We start from the raw sequence: 18849 nt of genomic DNA on the forward strand, positions 1-18849 counted from the left end.
TCCTCGAGGCTGGCAGGTGGGGGTGCATGCAGGGGTAAAACAACTCTCCACCAGCCGGGCCCTGCGGGCGCCATCAGCCCCACAAACTCAGCATTCCCATTATGCAGAAGGCGGAAAAGGAAAACTGAGGCAGTGAGACAAGTGGTCCGAGAAGGGGTTGGAGTTGAGATCCGAGCAGGTCTCCTCGGGCACAAGGATGTCTTCCATCAGCACGACAGGCCCAGGACCGGGCCGGGCAAGGCAGCTGGGGCGGGGTCTCGGCCCGGGGGACACACTCAGGCTGCGCCCCTCGCTGGGTGGAAAATCCACAAGACTCCGGAGACAGCCCCCACTGAGGGGGCCTGGGTTCAAACCTGTTCTGCTTGCCCTGAGCTGGGAGGCCTGGGCCCTCAACTCCCAGCCACCTGCCTGTCAAGTGGGGCCTGGCAGAGCTGGCCTCGCTGGGCAGCTGTGAGAGGTCCAGGCTGACCCTCGGCCAGACACACGGGGAGTCCCTGTCAGTGCTCCCGGGGCCTGCTCTCAATCCCAGATCCATCCCACATTCATTGTGCAAACAGTAAGCACCTGCTGTGTACCCACAGTGCTTGTCACAGGTGGCGCCTAGGGTCAGGCCCAAGGGAGCTTAGAAGAGGGACCTGAGCCAGCCGCTGGGGAGGGCACAGTATGTGTGTGTGTGTTCGGGGGGGACACGGGGAGAGAAGTGACCAGGACAGCCTGCTGGACACCGCACCAGCCCGAGCTGGCGCGGGGGCAGGAGGGGGTCAGGCCCCTGGGGACTGGGGACAAGCAGGGCGTGTAGAAGCAGGAAGCCTGCAGAGACAGACTCGAGCCGGCCCCGTGCCAGGACCCTGCCCCAGGGCCGGTGGGAGCCGTGCAGGGCTCCTGAGCAGGACGCCGGCCGAGCTCGGCTTTAAGAGAAGTCTCGGTGTGCGGTGGCAGACCCCGCAGTGGGATGGAGCCGGGTTCCTTCTCGCTGTGCCTGTCTAGGGTCGGGAGGGAGACGGGAGGGAGGAGAAGGCTGGAGCCCTGGGAGCCTCCAGCCGGGTCCGAGACCTGGTCCCCAAGCGCCCGCGGCCCTCCTTGGCCTGCTCCAGTGACCCGAACAGGCCCTGCAGGAGCTGACCGGCGAGGGGGCGGGGCGGGGCTCCCTGGGTGGGGGCTTCGGGGAGGGTCACTCGCCCAGCCCTGGGGAGGCCCGGGGGCTCCCACTCGGGCATGGGAGTGGGCTCGAGGGAGACCCGTCCTGTCCCAGCGGCGCCCGCGCCACGCCGCCGGCCCGGGGCAGCTCCAGCGCCTTTTTCTGCAGCCGAGGATGGCTTAGCGGTGGCCCGCCCACCCGGGGACAGTTAATCCAGCCCTGTCTCCGCCAGGACCCGCCCTAGGCGTTCACCTTATCGGCCAAGCCGTTGTCCCCCCATTTTACAGAGCCCGAGGCTCCCTGATATTTCAGCACCTGCCTCCCGGCAGGAAAGAGGAGACCCAGGACCTGCTCGGCTGCTGCCCCGCCCTGCCTGGCTGAATGGGCTGTGGGTGTCCAGGGCCTGGGGGTGCTGTCCAGGGTGGGGTGGGGATCCCGAGAGCAGAAAGAAGAACCTCATAGAAGACATCGAAGGTCCCCTCCCGCCCACGTCCCTCCATGCCCTGCACTCCACCCTGATCTGATCTGGGTTATAAACGAGACCCAGTGGATTCTCTAGAAAGCAGGAGAGACTTCAGGAGGACACTAGGAGGAACTTACAGAAAAGCGACAGGGAGAGAAAAACTGAGCCAAAACCATGGGAGAGACTGGAGCCCGCAAGGGAGGAGGGAGAGCCTAGGACCCCCGGGGGCAGAGGAAGTCCCCTCTGCTCCCAGGCAGCCCAGGCCCAGACGGGGTGGGGCCGCACCCGTCTGCTTGACCAACAGTCCCACAAGGTAGCGTCTCTGATGACCTCTGGCTGCTGGTTCTGAGCGTTCGGCCTGGGCCTTGGGTCCCGGAGGATGCATTTGTTGAAAGCATGACCTACCCCGGAAGGGAAGGCAGTGGGGCGGGTCCTGGGCACAGAGAAACTGAGGCACAGCGCCCTGGGCCTCGTGCCGGGTCCCCAGGAAGCTCGAGGGTCATATGCCTCACAGCAGGGCACAGACCTGGGACTGGCTAGCTCCCTGGGCCCCTTGTGCACCCAGCACCGGGCCAGCCGTGCCGGGAGTGGGAGGGAGCAGGCGAGGGATCCAGCTCTGGCGCCTTCGCTGCCGGGTCGCGGCCCGCACGCAGCGCACCCGTGAGCAGTCTCCTGCGTTCCATCCGCAGAGGTCATAGCCCTGGCTGGCCATGCACTTGGTGCCTCTCCTTCCCCGAGCAGGCCGAGGGGGTCCCGGGCCTGGGGGATCATGCCTGGTGCCAGTCCTGCTCCCTGTACACCCCTGGGCAAGCAGACCCCTTCATCAGAGCCCCCCAGGACCCCCGGAGCCATCCGCTTCCTGCTGGGGCTCTGGTCCATGCCAGACAGACACGTGGCTGCTGGCTGCCCCTGGCCTGGACGGGGCAGTGAGCAGATACGCACATTTGCTTCTTCCTCCCCTGGCTGGCCGGGGAGGCCTGGGATGCAGGAAGGGATGCGGCACGTCTACACTGGCCGCTGGCCATCGAAGGAATTCGAGGAGGCCCCCAGGGACCCCCCAGGCGGCTGTGTGTCTCCAGCACCGGCCCAGAGCCAGGGGCTGCTGATAACAGCGGGGCCAGACTCTCACTGATAGAGAATCCAGACGCTGGCCTGCCCGAGCCAGGTGGCCCCGGGCGAGGCCTTTTGCCTTCTGGGCCTCGAGCAGGCAGCCTCCTGGCCCAGGAGAGTCCAGAGGGCCGGACAGGGACCAGGCTCGCCCACCCGGCCCTGTGCTGGGCGCCACTTCGCGGCACTGCACATGCGAGACGCCTGCGTCCCCATTCCACAGCAAAGGAAACCGAGGCCCAGCTGCGCGTGGCCACGGGGCTGGGGGGAGCCGAGAATAAACCACATCCTGTGTGAGTTTTGCCTTTGGCTTCCAGAGCATTCCACCCTGGCTATCCTACTGCTCTGGCCGCCTTCTCTGTCCCTCCACCGGTTCCCCAACCTCCCCTTACCCTGTGCTGGGTCCCTGGGCTGCTTCCCGCCTCTGTCAACCTCCACCCCCACACGGGGCTTTCTCAGGCCCTGGTGCCCAGCAGGCGAGGGCTGGGCTCTGACAGCCCTGCATGCATGCTGCGAACCCACACGTCCCCCGGCGATCGCAAGGCCCTCCCCTAGTGCCCGTCCCGTCCCACAGGTCCTGCCGCTGGCCGTCAAGTTCACCGTGATTGACCGCCCGCCGCTGGGTCCCAGAATCATACACGTGAGATCCTTGCTGCTCCGGGCAAGCTCTCGGTGCCCTGGAGGCGTAAGTGACCCAGGACCTCCAACCTCAGACCCATGGGAGGGAACCCCGGGGGAGGGGTGTGCCCGAGCCCACGTGCGTGGCACTGTGCCCGCCCAGATGGGTGACCTCGGATCACGTCTGTGGGCTGAGGGCACCAGCTTTCTACCTCCAGCCAGAACGGCCCCCAGGCCCCCGGGCATCTCAGCGCCACCCCCGCCCTCACACGGCCACAGCTGGGCTCCAGGCTTCACAGGCTGCTCCTGTCTCAGCCTCCATCCCACACCTTGACCCCTCCTGTCGCACAAGCCTTGAGAAGACCTTGACGGACAGACGGCTGTGCTCCCGCCCTCCCCCGAGCCCCGGGACCTTGGCTGCTGTCCCCGAGCCCCGGGTGGTTCCTGCTGAGTTCTCGTTCAAATGCCCAGGTTTGCAGACCCAGCTGCTTCCCGTAGCCATGGCAACAGCCCCCCCCAACATGGCGGTCCCCTCCTCCCGGAGCTCTCTCCTGGCTTTGCTCTTGCCCCAGCCCCTCCCCCACGCTCTCAAGGCCGCTGTCCAAGCTGAGTTGGAGTCCGTCCCTGTTGGCTCAGCACCCTCCCCCCATAACCCTCTTTTCAGAACAGAAGCCAAAGCCCCTCACAGGGCCGGGGAGGCCCCTTTACCCCCTCTTCAGCCTCATCTTCCGGGCTTCTCCGTCCAACTCAGTGAACTCCAGCCACTGGCCCCTTGCTCTTCTGTGTCCAGCATGGCCGCCTCAGGGCCTTTGCACTTGCTGTATCTGCTCACTGGAACACTATCCCCCTTGGGAGCCGCAGCACTCACTCCCTTGTCCTTTGAGCCCCTGGCCCTACGCCACATGGTCAGTGAGGCCCCTGGCCCTGGCGTTTGAGATGACCCCTCTCCCACCTGCCCTGGAGTGCACATCGCCCGGGGCCCACTGCGTGCCCTTCATTTGTTGTGTTTCCTCTCCCTGGATGAATGTCCCATGAGGTCAAGGGCATTGCTTTATCGCCGGCTGTATGCCATCTTGTTTTTTTTTTTTTTTTAAGATTTTATTTATTTTATTTGAAAGTCAGAGAGTTATACAGAGAGAAGAAAGGCAGAGAGAGAGAGAGAGAGGTCTTCCATCTGCTGGTTCATTCCCCAGATGGCCGCAATGGCTGGAGCTGAGCAGATCCGAAGCCAGGAGCCAGGAGCTTCTTCTGGGTCTCCCACACAGGTACAGGGGCCTAAGGACCTGGCCCATTTTCTACTGCTTTCCCAGGCCACAGCAGAGAGCTAGATCGGAAGAGGAGCAGCCAGGACTAGAACCGGCGCCCATAAGGGATGCTGGCACTTCAGGCCAGGGCGTTAACCCACTGCGCCACAGCGCCGGCCCCTCTATGCCATCTTGTAAGGGTGCCTGGCCCAGGGAAGGCATTCCATGCATGCTGGGTGAACACTGAGCAGGCTCAGCCCTGGGCCACTCGGGGTGACCCAGACCCCAGACCTCAGGGGACGTTCTCAGGGGACGGCTCCGAGCGCCCTGGGGAGTGGCTTTCGGGGGCTGCCAGGCCCAGGTGTCTGCAGAGAGAGAATGACCGCTCTGCTCCAAGAACGTCGCCTTCTGTCCCCCGAGGAAGGGACCCTGGGCCCTGCTGTCTCCATTGGACTTCCCCGAGGGGCCACTCCCCAAGGTCGCAGAACCGTGAGGCCCCCCTAGGTGGCAAAGGTTCCACCCGGCCAGAGTTCTAGAACCCCTGAGCTGTGAGGGCTCTGAGTTCACCAGACGGGAAACGGGCCCGAGAAAGGGGGAGGGACTCGCCCAGAAACCCAGCCACCACGACTACCGCATAAGGCAGGAGACCCCCGGGGAGGGGCAGAAGCCCGCCAGGGTCGGGCCCTGCGCCTCGGCCGCTGTGTGCCTCGGGGCAGGCCACACCACCTCTCTGGGCTGCTTCCCGGTGAGGGAGTCCTGCGCCTGCCCACCCGGCAGGGCCCCTGCCGGCCGCCCTCCGGAGCCCCTGCCTGGGGAGCCGCCAGCCTTTCCTGTTTACCGAGGCCCCTCTCGCGGCTGGGAGGCGACAGCCTTGGCCTCCTCTGCTCCCCGCTTCCTTCCTCTCCCACTTCAGCGCCTCCGGCCCCGGCCCTCAGGGCCCGTGAGGCCAAGACACGGGGTCTCAGTCCTGGGGAGCATCCGAGGCCACCACCCACCCCTGCAGGGACTGCCCAGGAGCACGCCCTCTCAGAGACCCCAGCGGTGCAGACACCCAGGACTCCAAGGACGGTGTGACAGCTTTGACCTTCTCCGACCCGGCCACGCCCACCGCTCAGTGCGCTGTGGGGTGGGTGCGACCGCCGGCCAGCCCCTCCTGTCTGCCCCAGGCTCCCCGTCCATCCAGGGCCCTGTTGGTCCTCCAGACCGGCCTGGTCTCCCCAGGCGACCCCCAGTGTGGCTCTTGGAGCAGCAGCCCGGACATCAGCCCCGCCCCACATCTGCCCAGAGAAGCAGCTTTGGACAAGACCCCAGGAGACGCAGGGGCCCAGTAGAGCCCTACGTGTGGCAGACCTGACCTTCCTATCTGGTTTTTGTTGTAAAAATTCTTTTTTAATTTTATTTAAAAATTCACGTATGTAGGAGGGAGCGAGCGAGGCAGAGAGCTGCTGATTCACTCCCCAGATGCCCGCGACAGCGTCTCCCCCAGACTGAAGCCAGGGACACAGTTGCTCCGGCCATCACCGCTGCCTCCCAGGGTCTGCATTAGCAGGAAGCTGGGGTCGGGACCCGGCTTCACTCTGGGCTAATCCCCGCCCCATCCGATTGGAAAACCTGCCCTGGGCACCTACCAGGTGCTCTTGCCACAAGACTGAACTGGGACCTGTGAAGTGGCTAACTAACTCCCGGTACCCGAGACCAGCAAGGGAGCGAGGAGCAGGTTCAAGGGCACCGAGGAAGCTTCGGTGAAGACATCGGCCAGACATCGGGTCCCTCCCCAGGCCAGCGTGCCGAGACAGGACGGTGCTGCTCTAGCCAAGCACACGTCACGACCAGACGCACTGGGTGGGCCTGGGTCGCGTCCTGGGTTCCACAAACCTGCCGTGCGTCGCACCTGGGGGACAACCGGAAAAATTCACACGCACCGAGAATCAGCGCTTTCGTGGGTTGGTTCAGCCGGCGTCACCGAAACTCTGCATTGTGATGACGTCGGAAAACGTCCGTGTTCTTTAAAGAGTCACACGTGGGGCCGGCGTCGTCTCCCACAGGGGTGAAGGTGCCGCCCGAGGCATTGGCATCCCATACGGGCGCTGGTTTGAGTCCCGACTGCTCCGCTTCGTTAAATTTAAGTTCCATTTTTCCATGAACTTTTTTAAAAATTTATTTATTTGAAAAGCAGAGTTACAGAGAGAGGTAGAGAGAGAGAGGGAGAGAGAGAGAGGTCTTCCATCCGCTGCTTCACTCCCCAAATGGCTGCAACGGCTGGAGCTGGGCTGATCCAAAGCCAGGAGCCAGGAGCTTCTTCTAAGTCTCCCACACAGGTGCAGGGAACCCAGCACTTGGGCATCTTCCACTGCTTTCCCAGGCCATCAGCAGGGAGCTGGATCGGAAGTGGAGCAGCCGGGACCCAGGCGGCACCCACGTGGATGCCGGCGGTGGGTGGGAAGTTAGACACGAGCCTGTGTGTGTGAGAGAGGCCTGAGGAGAACAGCGCCTGCGGCCCACCTGGGAGCAGCCCAGGCTTTCCACTGCAAAGTCCCGCCCAGGCCCAGAGAACTTTCCAGGTGGGCTCAGCCCTCCCCCCACGGGAAGCTCCCGGGACACTCCTCTCTCCTCAGCACCATGCGGGTCACCCGGCCGGATAACACTGAGCGATAAAACCTTCCCAGCCTTCCTCGACCAGGGCCAGGGGAGGCTCCTCGGCCAGCCCAGGGGGCTTCCCGGCTGACAGCCCTGGGTAGTAAACCTGGGAGGGACTGCCTTCGTCCTGGAGGAGGAGGGGAAGGAGAGGCCGTGGGAAACACTGGGCCCCTGTTCCTGGGAGCCGCAGTCTGACTGCAGACTGCACGCTCAGCTGTCCGCAGAGCCGTGCGCCTGGCCGGCCAGGGGCTTTCTCCCATTCAACCTGCAACCTCGCTCTCCCGGCCCGAGTGCCTGGGCGCTCTCAGGGTCTGTCTGGAGAGGCGCCATCTGTTCCTACGGGGGCCCGACCCCGTCTTGCTTACCTTCCCGTCTTGCTTACCACTGCTCTGTCTCATGCCTGAATTCTTTCTTGCACAAAGCCAAGAACCCCACTACGGTCCCCGGTTACACAGGAGCTGCAGGCCGGGGCTTTAACCCACTGCCCCACTTCCAATCCAGCTCCCTGCTGATGGCCTGAGAAAGCCACGTGGGAGACCCGGAAGAAGCTCCTGTGTGTGGTTCCTGGCTTCGGATCAGCACAGTTCCAGCCGTTACAGCCATTTAGGGAGTGAACCAGCGCATGGAAGATCCTCTCTCTGTCTGCCTCTCTCTCTGCCACTGCCCTTCCAATAATCAAATAAATCTCAAAGAACAAAAATCACCACTTTCTGAACTTCCCATTGTCCCTAGGAGACACGTCAGACGCGTGGGCTGGCATTGCAGGACGGTGCCACCACCAGGCTTGTCTTTGGCTGCTGTACCCCCGCTAGCCTGGACCCCGGCCCGCCGGAGGCCTCTGCCCTCACTACAGCCAACAGGTCCTCCCCACCTCTGCAGTTCTGCGGGGCTCTTCCCTCTGCCCTCCACGCAGTTGGAGCGACCCCCGGAAACACACAAGGCCCTGTGCAGAGCTCCAGCTAGAGGAGCCTCCGCCCGCACACGGGTCCCCCGGGAGTTCTGTGGGCCCCACTGCCCAGAGCGGGTCTTGGTTGAGCACAGGGGTCCCCTCGGGCTGGCCACCAGAGACCAGATGAGCAGCAGGTTTCTAGCAGCCAGGACAGGAGTTGCTGCGGCTTTCAATGACGTTTTGTGTTTTCCACAAAGAGGACCTGTGTCGCTGCATAGAGGGAGGAGAGGAGTGTCTGCGGTTGCTCAAAATTCGTACTTACTCCTTTCACTTGAGAGGCAGAGACAGGGATGTTCAGAGTTCCTCTACTGCCAGCAACGGCCGGGGCAGGGGCCAGGCTGCAGCCAGGAGCCTGGAACTCCATCCAGGTCTCCCCCGTGGGTGCAGGGGCCCAAGTCCTGGGGCCGTCACCTGCTGCCCCCGGGGTGTGCATCAGGAGGAAGCGTGATGAGACACACAGAGTAGCCAGGGCTCGCGCCAGGCGCCCCAGGCAGTGGCGCGCACACCACAACGCGCCCCTACGGTGTTTCTAGAGCGAATGCGAGGATTCCCTGGCGGGCAGTCTGAGCATCTGGGTCAGCTGAGATTTGCCTACCCAGAGGGAGAGAAGGGGACGCCTCGCGGGCGGATCTTTCTAGTTCTTCCCCATCCTTGTGCTGGGCTTTGCACTGGCCCCAGACAACCTGAGACAGGAGTGTGTGAGGAGTTGCAGCGTGTACGCGTGACGAGTGTGCATGTGGGGGGCGTGTGCGTGTCCCCGCGCGGCACGGGGGCTGCGAGGTGGCCAGGGCTCTGTGGCTCCTGCTCCCCCAGCTGCCCAGGCTCACGGCGGGGAGCAGCTGTCCCCCCCACCCCGCCATGGCACCTGCATTTTCCTCTCTCCCCAGCACCCTCGGCTTAGTTCATGTGCTTCTCCCAATGGACTCTCCTTTTATAACTTAAATACGTTTATTTGAAAGGAACTTTAAATAACCAATGTAACTGGGAAACGGGGCCCTTGCCATCATCGGAAGGGGCCACGCGGAGCACAGCGGCCCCCCACTGTGGGACGCACGCGGGCACCCTCGCTTTGGCAGGGAGCCCCGTCCAGGGCCAGGGTGGGCGCCGAGGACACATGAGCACCAAACGGAGCCTTTCTCGGTGACGAGGCCACGAAATGGAGAGAGAACAGAACGCGGAAGGGGGTTCTTCCCTGGGGTTCCGGGGGCTGCACGCTGCGGCTCAGCCCAACACGGAGGCAGGGGCTGGGGTGGGGGTCGGATCTACGCACAGGGCCCGGCTTAGACTTGGCAAATGGCTCAGAGAGGCCAGGCTGCCAGCACTGGGGAGGCCTTCAGGCCACGCCTCCCCAGGGAGGTGACCCTGAGCAGGTCTCCCCACCCCCACTCAATCACTACGCCCTTGTTAGACAGGCACAGGAGGCCACTTCACTGTTGGAGGCTGGTGAGCGCCACCCCGGCTGCCCAGGAAGTCCCCCCCCCCCCCGTCTCCCTGTCTCCCTGCCTGTGACCTCACTGCCTGCCACAGCCAGGCCCCAGGGAGGGTCAGGCACGGAACATGTGCTCAGAGAGAGATGAGGGTCACGGCCAAAGCCACACGGCAGGGGTGCCGCGGAGCCCAGGCTGAGACTCCAGCCCACGGCTCCAGCCTGGCTGTCACCACCGTCCCCAGGCCTGACATGGGGTCTCCCACCGGAGAGGGGGCTGGCCGAGGTGGGCAGAGAAGCCCCAGTGCCACAGGGGTGTGGCGCTGGGGTCCTCGGCCTGGAGGGCACACCCGAGGTGAATCAACTCTGATTGGAAGCAAAAAAAAAAAAAAAAAACTGAGTAAAACCAAATGTCCTTGGCAATTCCTTTAGTGCTCGGCTGTCTGTGAAAACAGGATAAAGTGGCTTCCTCTGTCTGTGCTCGCCGGGCAGGGCGGAGGCGCTGGGCTGGGGCCAGGGCCACCTCCAGGCAGGACGGGGCGGGCGGGGCGCCGAGCTGGGAAGGGGCTGTGGCTACTTCAGCGCGTCCAGGTGGGTGCAGACCTGAGAGAAGACGTTGTCCACCGAGCCTTCGGCGTTGACCTGCGGGGAGACGGGCCGTGAGGGCCGGGGCTGCCAGGGCGAGGGCCGGCGCCCCCCACCCACCCCGGCGGAGGCGGGGCCCGCGGGCGCACCTTGCGCACGATGCCCCGCTTCTCGTAGAAGGCGATCACGGGCTCGGTGGCCTTGTAGTAGGTCTCCAGCCGCTTCTTGATGGTCTCCTCGTTGTCGTCCACCCGCCCGCTGGTCTCTCCGCGCTTCAGGAGCCGCTGCTTCATGGTCTCAGGGCCTGCGTCCACGTACAGCAGCAGCGTGGGCTGCGCGATCTGCGGGCGGGGCCAGCGCGGCTCAGGGACCCGGCTCCTGCCCCGCCCCTCCCAGGCCTCCCTGGAGACCTGCGCAGAAGGCCCATGCCCTCCCCGGGGGCCACCTGCGGGGGCCACCAGCCCCTGCTCCCCTGCGGGAGCCAGCCCCCTTCGCCAAGCCAGGCCTGCGCCCGCCTGGGTCCCTCCACCCTGACCCAGCCCACCTGCCGTCCCCCCCAGGGCCCTCCCAGCCCCCTCACTCCTCCCCCCAGTTATTTATTTAACGCCCCTGTCCCCAGCGGGCTGGAGCATCTGACGTTTACCTGGGGGGCTGGGCACAGACCTGGCAAAGGGCAGGGGGAGGGCTGCTGAGTTTGGGGGTGTCAGCGGCATCACTGTCGCTGGAAGAAGCGCGTCATTGGGGCTGACCGCATGGGCGAAGGAGCAAGGCCCGCAGTGGCCCCTGCCTGGCCACCTGTCCCCAGGAGCAGGGCGCGGCCTCTGTGTGAGACAAGGCCCTGGGTCTGCTCTCAGAGTCAGGGGCCAGGCAGCTGAGCGAGCGGGACAGAGCCACCACGGCCGCCACAGCCTCAGGGTCGGACGAGGGCTTCTGCTCGGCCTTCAGGGCGCTGCAGCCGCTCCAGACCGCCTGGGTTGGTGCCCAGGCCCCTCTCCGAGGCCGGGCATGTGCTGCCTCACTGCCCTCCAGCACAGAGCACCCCGGGGTCCGCCCCAGCTCCCCTTTGCCTCTGTCCAGCTGTGTGTCCTAGGCCGGGCCGCTTGCCCTCTCTGAGCCCACCCTCACGCTCGCGCCTGTCCCCGAGGTGGTTAAGGACTCGGGGTTAAGGACAGCTTCAAGGAGGGTGGCTCCGGCTGTCTGTTGACCATGGGCCGGGAGGGCTGGGCCACCACCTGCTCCTCCAGCTGCCACCACCTGCCATCATCATAGGCACCGAGCTTCTCCAGGGCGCGCACCCACAGCCTCGGCGTCCTCTGGGTCCCAGGCCATGCACAGGGGCCACACACACACACACATGCGAGTGCACGCAGTGGGTCTATGAAGGCAGCTAAGGCCCCGGGCAGGGGTCCCCGGCTGGGGTTCTGACTGTGGGGCCTCAGTTTCCCAGTCAGCACCTGGACACTTAGTCTGAAGAGAGCTGGACAATGCCACCCACCCCTCTTTCTGGGCCCGCCAGCCCGGGCCTGCAGCCCACCCTGCCTCCTTCAGCGAGGCCCTGGCGCCCCCTGGTGTCCAGATCTCAGAACACAGCTGCCCGAAGGCCCAGGGGCCTCTGCAGGGCCCTGGTTCTGCCTGGGCCCTCAGCAGTGCTGGGGTGGGGATTCCACTGACCCCACTTTCTAGATGTGGGCCTGAGGGCTGCAGGTGACATCTCTCGGCTGGGCCAGGACACTCCTCAGTGCCGCCTGGAGGTGACCACAGGGTTCAGGGTCAGGGGTCTGAGAGAAGCCCAAGCAACCCCCATTCTGCAGAGAGGAAAACTGAGGCTGAGCACAGGGCACTTTCTTGAGGCCTCGCAGACACTTGGAGGTCAAACAATAATCTGAGGGCCGGCGCTGTGGCACAGAGAGTAAAGGAGCCGCCTGCGGTGCCGGCATCCCATGTGGACGTCAGCTCGAGTCCCGGCTACTCCACTCCCAGTCCAGCTCTCTGCTATGGCCTGGGAGAGCAGTGGAGGATGGCCTGAGTGCTTGGGCCCTGCACCCGTGTGGGAGACCAGGAGGAAGCTCCTGGCTCCTGGCTTCAGATCAGCCCAGCTCCGGCCATTGTGGCCATTTCTCTCTCTCTCCCTCTCTCTCTCTCTCTCTCTCTCTCTCTCTCTCTCTGCCTCTTCTCTGTAACTCTGCCTTTCAAATAAATAAATAAATCTTTAAAAAAAAATAATGTTTGGGCTGAGGCTTGGAACTACAGAAGCTCAAAGACGGCCCACAGACAGCGGGGTGGGGGATGGCAGCCTGGTCCCGCCCCTGTCTCGGCAGTGCCCAGTTAACTCCCTGACCCCCCTCCTTTGCCCTCCCCCTCTTAGGCATTCACCACCAGTATGTTTGCCTGTGAGGCCTTGTGGTGCACGTGTGTGTGTGCATCACCCTTGTATGTGTGCATCGTGTGTGCCTGTGAGCACACGTACTTTGTGTGTGCACGGACATGTGCTCACGTGGACGTGTGCAGTGCGTGTGTTCCCATGTGTGAGAGCAGCACGTGTGCGTCTGTGCGTGTGCACACGTGTGGTTGGATGAGGCGCCCCCACCCCACGCACAGTGCTCCTGGTGGGCACCTGCTCTGAGGCCGCTCAGAGCCGCAGATAGCCAAGGCCTGGCGTTCGGGCCGGAGCCCCTGCATCGGCGGCCTCCAGCTGGGCCTGAGCTCCTCTGCCACCACCCCCGGCCCCCACACCGCTCTCCCCCGCTGGCCTCGCCCTTCCACGCTGCTCCCTGCCCCTCTGACTGCGAGTTTGGGGGCTGCCGCGCTCCGCACTAGGACGCACCCTCCCTGCCACGCACCTCTCCCGTTTTGCAGGAACCTGAGGCTGAGAGGTGACAGGACTGGCCCAGGGTCTCAGGGGGTGCCCAGCCTGGCTCCTCCCTTCCCTCTAGAGACGTCTTCCAGGAAGTCCTCCTGGTTTCTCTCCCCACCCGGGCATCAGTGCCTGCCTCCCTCCCTCCGCCCTGACCTCTGCCGGCCCCACCGCCCCCGGAGGCCTGGCCCTTACCCGCCGCTCGAATTCCTCTCCCTGCTGCACCTCCCGCGGGTAGCCGTCGATGAGGAAGCCTTTGGACGTGTCTGCTTTGGCCACCATGGCGTCTCGGAGCATGTCTAGCACCGTCTCCTGCGGAAGCAGCTGATGAAGAAGGCCTGGAGCCGCGCTCCCCCGTCCTCTCGGCCTCGGCTCGTGCTGGTCCCGCGGCAGGAGAGGGAGGGCCTCCCCCCGCGGCAGGAGAGGGAGGGCCTCCCGCGTCCCCAGCAAGCCTCCCCCTCCAGGAAGCCTCCTCTCCCTCCCGAGCCAGGGCAGGTGCTGGGCTGGATGACCCAGCGGGGACAAATCAGGCCTCTGCCCTGGGGAAGTGCGTGACCGGGGAGGGGACAGACAGCACGCGGGGGCTTAACTCCCGAGGTTGTCCAGGAGAGAAGTGGAGGTGGGCTTCGGGAGATAAAACGAGGGGCTGGGGAGGCCGAGAGCTGAGGCGCAGAGGGCAGGCCAGGCAGGGGGAGGGGGCGTGTCTGGGAACAGCAAGGCCAGGACGGCAGAACACGTGGGGAGTGGGCGGGCAGACAGGGCCCCGGGGGTCTTGGGAGCTCCTGGAAGGATCTTTCTGAGGAGGGCAGTGGGGAGCCACAGGAGGGCGCATGGCCAGGGAGGGCCCAGTGAGCCTGGCTGGTGTGTGGGGGGCTTTGCTGGCAGGTGCACCTCGGGGCCCCTCGCCCCTACCCCCACGCGGCCAGGGCCCACTCACCAGCGGCACCAGCTGCCCCTTCTCCATGATCTCCGACAGCTTCTTGCCCCTGGCCGAGCCCGAGCTGACCTCGGCGCGCAGGAGGTCGCCGGTGGAGAGGTGGGTGTAGCCATACTTGTGCACGATCTTCTCACACTGGGTGCCCTTGCCGGAGCCAGGCCCGCCTGCAAGCGCCCACCCATTGAGGAACCGAGACTCGGGGCCCAGGAGGGGCAGGGGCTGCCGGGGGGAGGGGGGTCCCAGTGAGGGAGGGGCGGAGCCCGGAGTGCTGCAACCCCCGCCCCGCCGCCCCGCTGCCTGCCCGCAACTCACCCACCACGAAGATGATCTTGGCTTTTTTCAGCTTCTCTGTGGGACGGAAAAGGACAGCAGAGCTCAGCCCCCGGCATGACCATCAGCCCCCTGCTCCCCTGGGGTCCCGGGCCTGCTGCGGCCCCAGCCCAGGGAGAGCAGGGCGGGGAGCGGAAGCAAAGAGGACAGAGGGAGCGGTGGGAGCAAAGCCCGGGCCCCGGGAGCGCCTCCCTGCGGGTGGCTGGGTGGCAGGATCAGGTCACCTCTGGCCCGCGAGTCGGCCCGTCTGCGAGGGTCAGTGGACGAGCAGCAGCCCATGGTCCTACGCTGCTGGGTCCCCCTGCCCTGCCCCTCTCAGGCCCGGTCCTGCCCATCGCCCGCCCACCCCAGCAGCGCTGATGTGGCGTTGGCAACCACAACATATGTTGCCATGGAGACGGTTGCCAGGGAGGAGGGCTGCGGTGGGCGCCAGGAGCTCTTGGCCAGACAGGGAGCCGAGCAACCTCCGCTCCGCCCTCTGCAAGACCACGGCCCCACTGGACCAAGGGAAACTGAGGCCTCTGCTTCTCTGGCCCTGCCCCCAGGGAGGCGGGGGCCGGCGGGGGCTGAAGGGCAGGAGCCTGGGGCTGGGGATGAGGCTGCAGCCCTGTGGTGGCTGCGGTTCAGGGCGGAGCGGCAGGTGGTGCCAGGCCCGCCGAGCTCCTTGAAGAGTCGCCAGGCTGAGGCCCAGCACCAGGGGCTGGACGCCGGTGCAGCCAGCAGCCCGCGGGGGAGGGCGGAAGGGCCATCTGAGCTCTCTGCCTGCCCACGTCTCCCTCTAGGTCCCAGCCCGCAGGAGCCAGGAGGGCCCAGGCCTCGGAGAGGGACAGGAGCGGGTCTCAGACTCCGGAGAGGGGCACTCTGCATGGGTGGGGCTCCCGCAGCGCAGGTCCCCCCCCCAAGCCAGAGGTGAGACTCAGCTCTATAAATACCACCTAGGTGAGCACCGCCTGGAGAGGGGTGCGGCAGGAGCCACAGGGAGGCCTGGAGGCCTCTGAAATTAATCTTGGAGCCGGCACATCCTGGGAGGGGCTGGCAGCTCCCAGACAGGCCTGCTCTGGCAGCCTAAGCCTTCTCCCGGCTCTTTGTGTCTCCCGGGGCGCAGACCCTTTTAACAGATGGGCACACTGAGGCCAGGGCAGTGGGCAGGAATGGAGGGGAGCCGCGTACCTTCCATCCTGCCGCGCTCTCAGGAGCCGAGTCGGCCTCTGCAAGACAAGGGCACAGGTGTGGGGGGGTTGTTTCTCCTCCCTCCCCTGACTCAGCTTCTGCCAAGACACACCCAGGGCGCCTGGTACGTGCCAGGCCCAACACACACGTAAGCTGGGGGCAGAGGGGGGGCCCAGGAGGCCGGGTGACCTTGGAAAGTCACCTTTCCCCTCCAGCATCCGTTACATCACCTGTCCCTGGAGAGCAGGAACCCCCACCCCGCGCCCCTGGGGATGGTGGGGGCTGCTCCCCGTGGGGCTCCAGAAAGTAGGGGCGGGGCTGGCGTCTGCCCAGCGCCTTGACAACGGCCGCCGCTGGGGAGGGCTGCCGGCCAGGAGGCGGGAGGCGGACGGGAGGGACGTGGATCCTCACCTGGGACCCGGTCCTGGACCAGGATGCGCTAAGGGACACAGGGGCCCGAGGGGGAAGAATCCATAGGAGCCGCTCAGCGGGACACAGCCCCCCCCCCACGGGCTTTCAAAGTGAGGACTCCAGGCTCCCTCCCCCTGCAGGCTCAGCTTGCCCCGGGGGACGGGGGACCTCACCTTCCTGCCCCTTCCCCCACCCCTCCAGGCCCCCAGCATCTCCTCAGAACCACCCTCTGCCGCCTTTGCCTTCCTCTTCCTCACTCCCATCCCCCACCCACACTCCTGGTGCCACCAGCCACGGTCACAACCACCCTCGCCTTGACCCCGGGCCCTCCCTCCCGGGACCACCACCCTCTGGCTCAGGGACCCCTGGCGCCCACGCAGCGAGCCCAGACCCCCTCCCAGCCCCATGCACCCGCGGACTCCGAACAGCCGGCCAAGTTGAAGGCCCGAGTCAGCAGGACAGTTCCTCTCCCACATCGGCCGCTGGCCTGACCCCGTGGTCCAGCCTCTGCCCCAGCACCTCTGCCAGTCCTGCTCCCTTGTCTCACTGCCGCTCCCTGGTGCCAAGCAGGTGCCTGGGCCACTGTCGCCCCCCACCCCGCACGGCTCTCCTGGCTGCCACCTCTGCGGGACTTTCTCTGACGAGCATCGGCCCATGTCACTCACCTGCCCACAGTCTCCCACGCGCGGCCCCCCCGACACCCAAGACAAAACCTGGCCCCTTCACTGAGCTGGCAGGGCCGGGCGAGGTCACCCTGGCAGCCACATGAGCTGCCACAGGGACTGCGTGGAGCCCTCTAACCCACCATGGTGCTGACCCCTCCACACCTGGCAGGTGCCTTTCCCCAACTTGCCAGCTCAGCTGTCACCTCTTCCAGGAAGGCCCCCTGGACTCTGCGCTTGCAGGCGCCTTCTCTGAACTTCTCGAGCACTGGGCATGCCACACTGGATTGGTTCCTCTACTGTAGATGGGCCTGTGTCCCCCACCTGCCTGGGCCTGGCACCGGGGCTAAGCACAGGGCTGGGGGAGGGACTGAGGCTTGGAGAGGACAGGCTGGCCCAAGGGCCGGCTGGGGTCAGACTCGGGTCTGCGTTTTCTGCTGCTCCGGGGCTGGCACCTGGCGGGGCCTGAGACAGCTTTGCTGACGGTCCCTGCCCGCGGGGCATGAGTTATGGCCGCTTTCCTGCTGAGTGCGCTGAAGGAGGGCAGGGTCCTTCCAGGCTCTGGGCAGCTGCCGGGGCTGAGGGAGTGTCCCGTGCCAGGTCCAGCCCCAGCGAAGCCCTGAGAAGCGGCCTGACCCCGCCTCCGGGTAACCCAAGCCCCTCTGCTGTGCGGGCACCTGCCGCTTCCTTGGTCCAAAATAACTTGGATTTCAAGGAGGCCTCGCGGAGGCTGGGGGTCCAGGCAGAGTTGGGTTACAAGCTGAGCACCCAGGCCTTTCACGGCCCCGGGGCGGGCTGGGTGGTGTTCCGGGTGCACAGGGTAAGGCCCCGATCCCCCAGCTCCTGACCCGGGAGCAGCTCTCCCGGTGGCTGGCACCCGACTGATGCCCCATCACTCATCTGTGTGACCTTGGGCGGCAGGGTCCCCTCTCTGGCCTGGCCTGCTGCTGTTGGAGTGGGGGTGGCCAGCCGAGTGTGCTGGCCCCGGACTCCCACCGAGCCCCCTGCCCTAGCAGGGGCCAAGTATCCAGGGGCTTTGGGTGCCCCTGACTCCTGAAGTGACGCGACAGGACAGCCCCTCTGAGCTCCGGGGCTGGCCCCTGCGCGGGTTCTCCGGGGCAGGAGAGCAGGCCGCAGCCCCCCTCCCAGGGCCCCAGCAGGGATGTGCCAAGGACAGGGACCTGGAGCCTAGGGAGGGGGGCAGGGACAAAGGGGGACTGTCTGGGAGGGAGGGGGGGCTGCAACACATACACGCAGATCCACAAAGGCACAGCACTGGCGCGAACGCCCCGAGCGGGAGGCGCCGACACGCACACACACAGGTCACAACCACGGATCGCACGGGCAGCCACGCACAACCCTGGGGAAGCCGGCTGCACACACATACACCCCGCCTGCGCCCCCCCACCGCCGTGAGCGGCCCCGCGCCCTGCAGAGCTCCCCCTCCCCCATGCACAGACATTCCCCGGGTGGGGGGCACACTGACCTGGGGAGGGCTGCGGTGGGCGCCAGGGCCGTGCGTGCCCGTCCTCCGGCGCCCGCAAAGGCGACTATTTATAAGGCTGTCAGCGCGCAGCATGCCGGGAGCCAGCGCTCCCGAGGCGGGGAGGGAGAGGAGGGAGGGAGGCCGGGCCGAGCGAGCCCGAAGAGAAGCCAAGACCGGCACCCCCGCTGCGCACCCCAGCTGGCTGCAGCGGTCCCGGCACTGTGCCCACGTCACTCCAGGGGGCTGGCAAGCTGCCCTGTGCCAGCTGGGGAAACTGAGGCTGTTTGCACAAAGCTCCTGCAGGGCCTGGGGCAGGTGCAGAGTGGGGCCGAGGGAGACCACCCACACATCCGTCTCCAGCTGGGGGTTGGGCAGCAGGCTGTAGAGCCCAGCCCTGCCCCCATGGGAGGGAGTGCTAGGACATGGGATGTTTAGAGAGCTGTGGGGACCCAGGTGAGGGACAAGATTGAGCGGGGCTGAAACCCGCGAGGAGGAATGTGAGGCCTGAGCTGGCCAGTGGAGCGCCACCTGCCTCTCCAGTGTTTGCTCAGGAGCCTGGCACCCAGCACCCAGCACCCGGCACCCAGCACCCAGCACCCGGCACCCGGCACCCAGCACCCGGCACCCGGCACCCGGCACCCGGCACCCAGCACCCAGCAGTGGATGCTTAGACAGGTGGAGGGCAGGGCTGGGAGCCCAGCTGCAGAACTCAAGCACCCGCGCGCCCGACCAAGGCAACAACCTTGGAGGCAGCAGCCCCAGGTGGTGGGGCTGGTTGGACTTGGGATTTGTGTTGCAGGCACTAGGGGGCCACGGAATGTGTTGGAGCAAG

The 18849-nt window shown here is 65.7% G+C and overlaps 1 protein-coding gene and 1 long non-coding RNA gene across 6 annotated transcripts; one reads left to right on the plus strand and one right to left on the minus strand.

Moving 5' to 3' along the window:
- Positions 1 to 2738: 2738 nt before the first annotated feature.
- LOC138845298 (uncharacterized) lies at positions 2739 to 7907 on the plus strand. Of its 2 annotated transcripts, none has more exons than XR_011382251.1 (3): positions 2739 to 3001; positions 3283 to 3393; positions 5990 to 6714. It is a non-coding gene; the product is annotated as an uncharacterized lncRNA (long non-coding RNA). The 2 variants fall into 2 exon arrangements; XR_011382250.1 differs by lacking the exon at positions 5990 to 6714 and adding an exon at positions 7709 to 7907 and having other exon boundaries at positions 2796 to 3001.
- A 2086-nt stretch (positions 7908 to 9993) lies between these two features.
- AK1 (adenylate kinase 1) lies at positions 9994 to 18141 on the minus strand. Of its 4 annotated transcripts, none has more exons than XM_002722978.5 (7): positions 18018 to 18141; positions 15459 to 15496; positions 14271 to 14306; positions 13959 to 14122; positions 13217 to 13333; positions 10317 to 10508; positions 9994 to 10224 (listed from the first exon to the last, which is right to left on the minus strand). In XM_002722978.5, exons 2-7 carry the CDS (start codon positions 15463 to 15465, stop codon positions 10156 to 10158), a joined length of 585 nt encoding a protein of 194 aa, XP_002723024.1. In that variant the 5' UTR covers positions 15466 to 15496; positions 18018 to 18141; the 3' UTR covers positions 9994 to 10155. The 4 variants fall into 4 exon arrangements, with proteins under 4 accessions (XP_002723024.1, XP_069913280.1, XP_069913286.1 ...); XM_070057179.1 differs by lacking the exon at positions 18018 to 18141 and adding an exon at positions 16697 to 17074; XM_070057185.1 differs by lacking the exon at positions 18018 to 18141 and adding an exon at positions 16723 to 17057.
- Positions 18142 to 18849: the final 708 nt, after the last annotated feature.

This window comes from Oryctolagus cuniculus, chromosome 1 (assembly GCF_964237555.1).
Source record: "Oryctolagus cuniculus chromosome 1, mOryCun1.1, whole genome shotgun sequence".
NCBI classification, from domain to species: Eukaryota; Metazoa; Chordata; class Mammalia; order Lagomorpha; family Leporidae; genus Oryctolagus; species Oryctolagus cuniculus.

Bases quoted from the DNA above. Each gene is read 5' to 3' on its own strand.
- AK1 (XM_008251027.4), bottom strand. From the start codon at position 14,567: ATGGGCTGCTGCTCGTCCACTGACCCTCGCAGACGGGCCGACTCGCGG. The intron at 14,307-14,512 runs GTGACCTGATCC...TCCGTCCCACAG, and splicing joins GGCCGACTCGCGGGCCAGAG to AGAAGCTGAAAAAAGCCAAG. The intron at 14,123-14,270 runs GTGAGTTGCGGG...GGGCGCTTGCAG, and splicing joins CAAGATCATCTTCGTGGTGG to GCGGGCCTGGCTCCGGCAAG.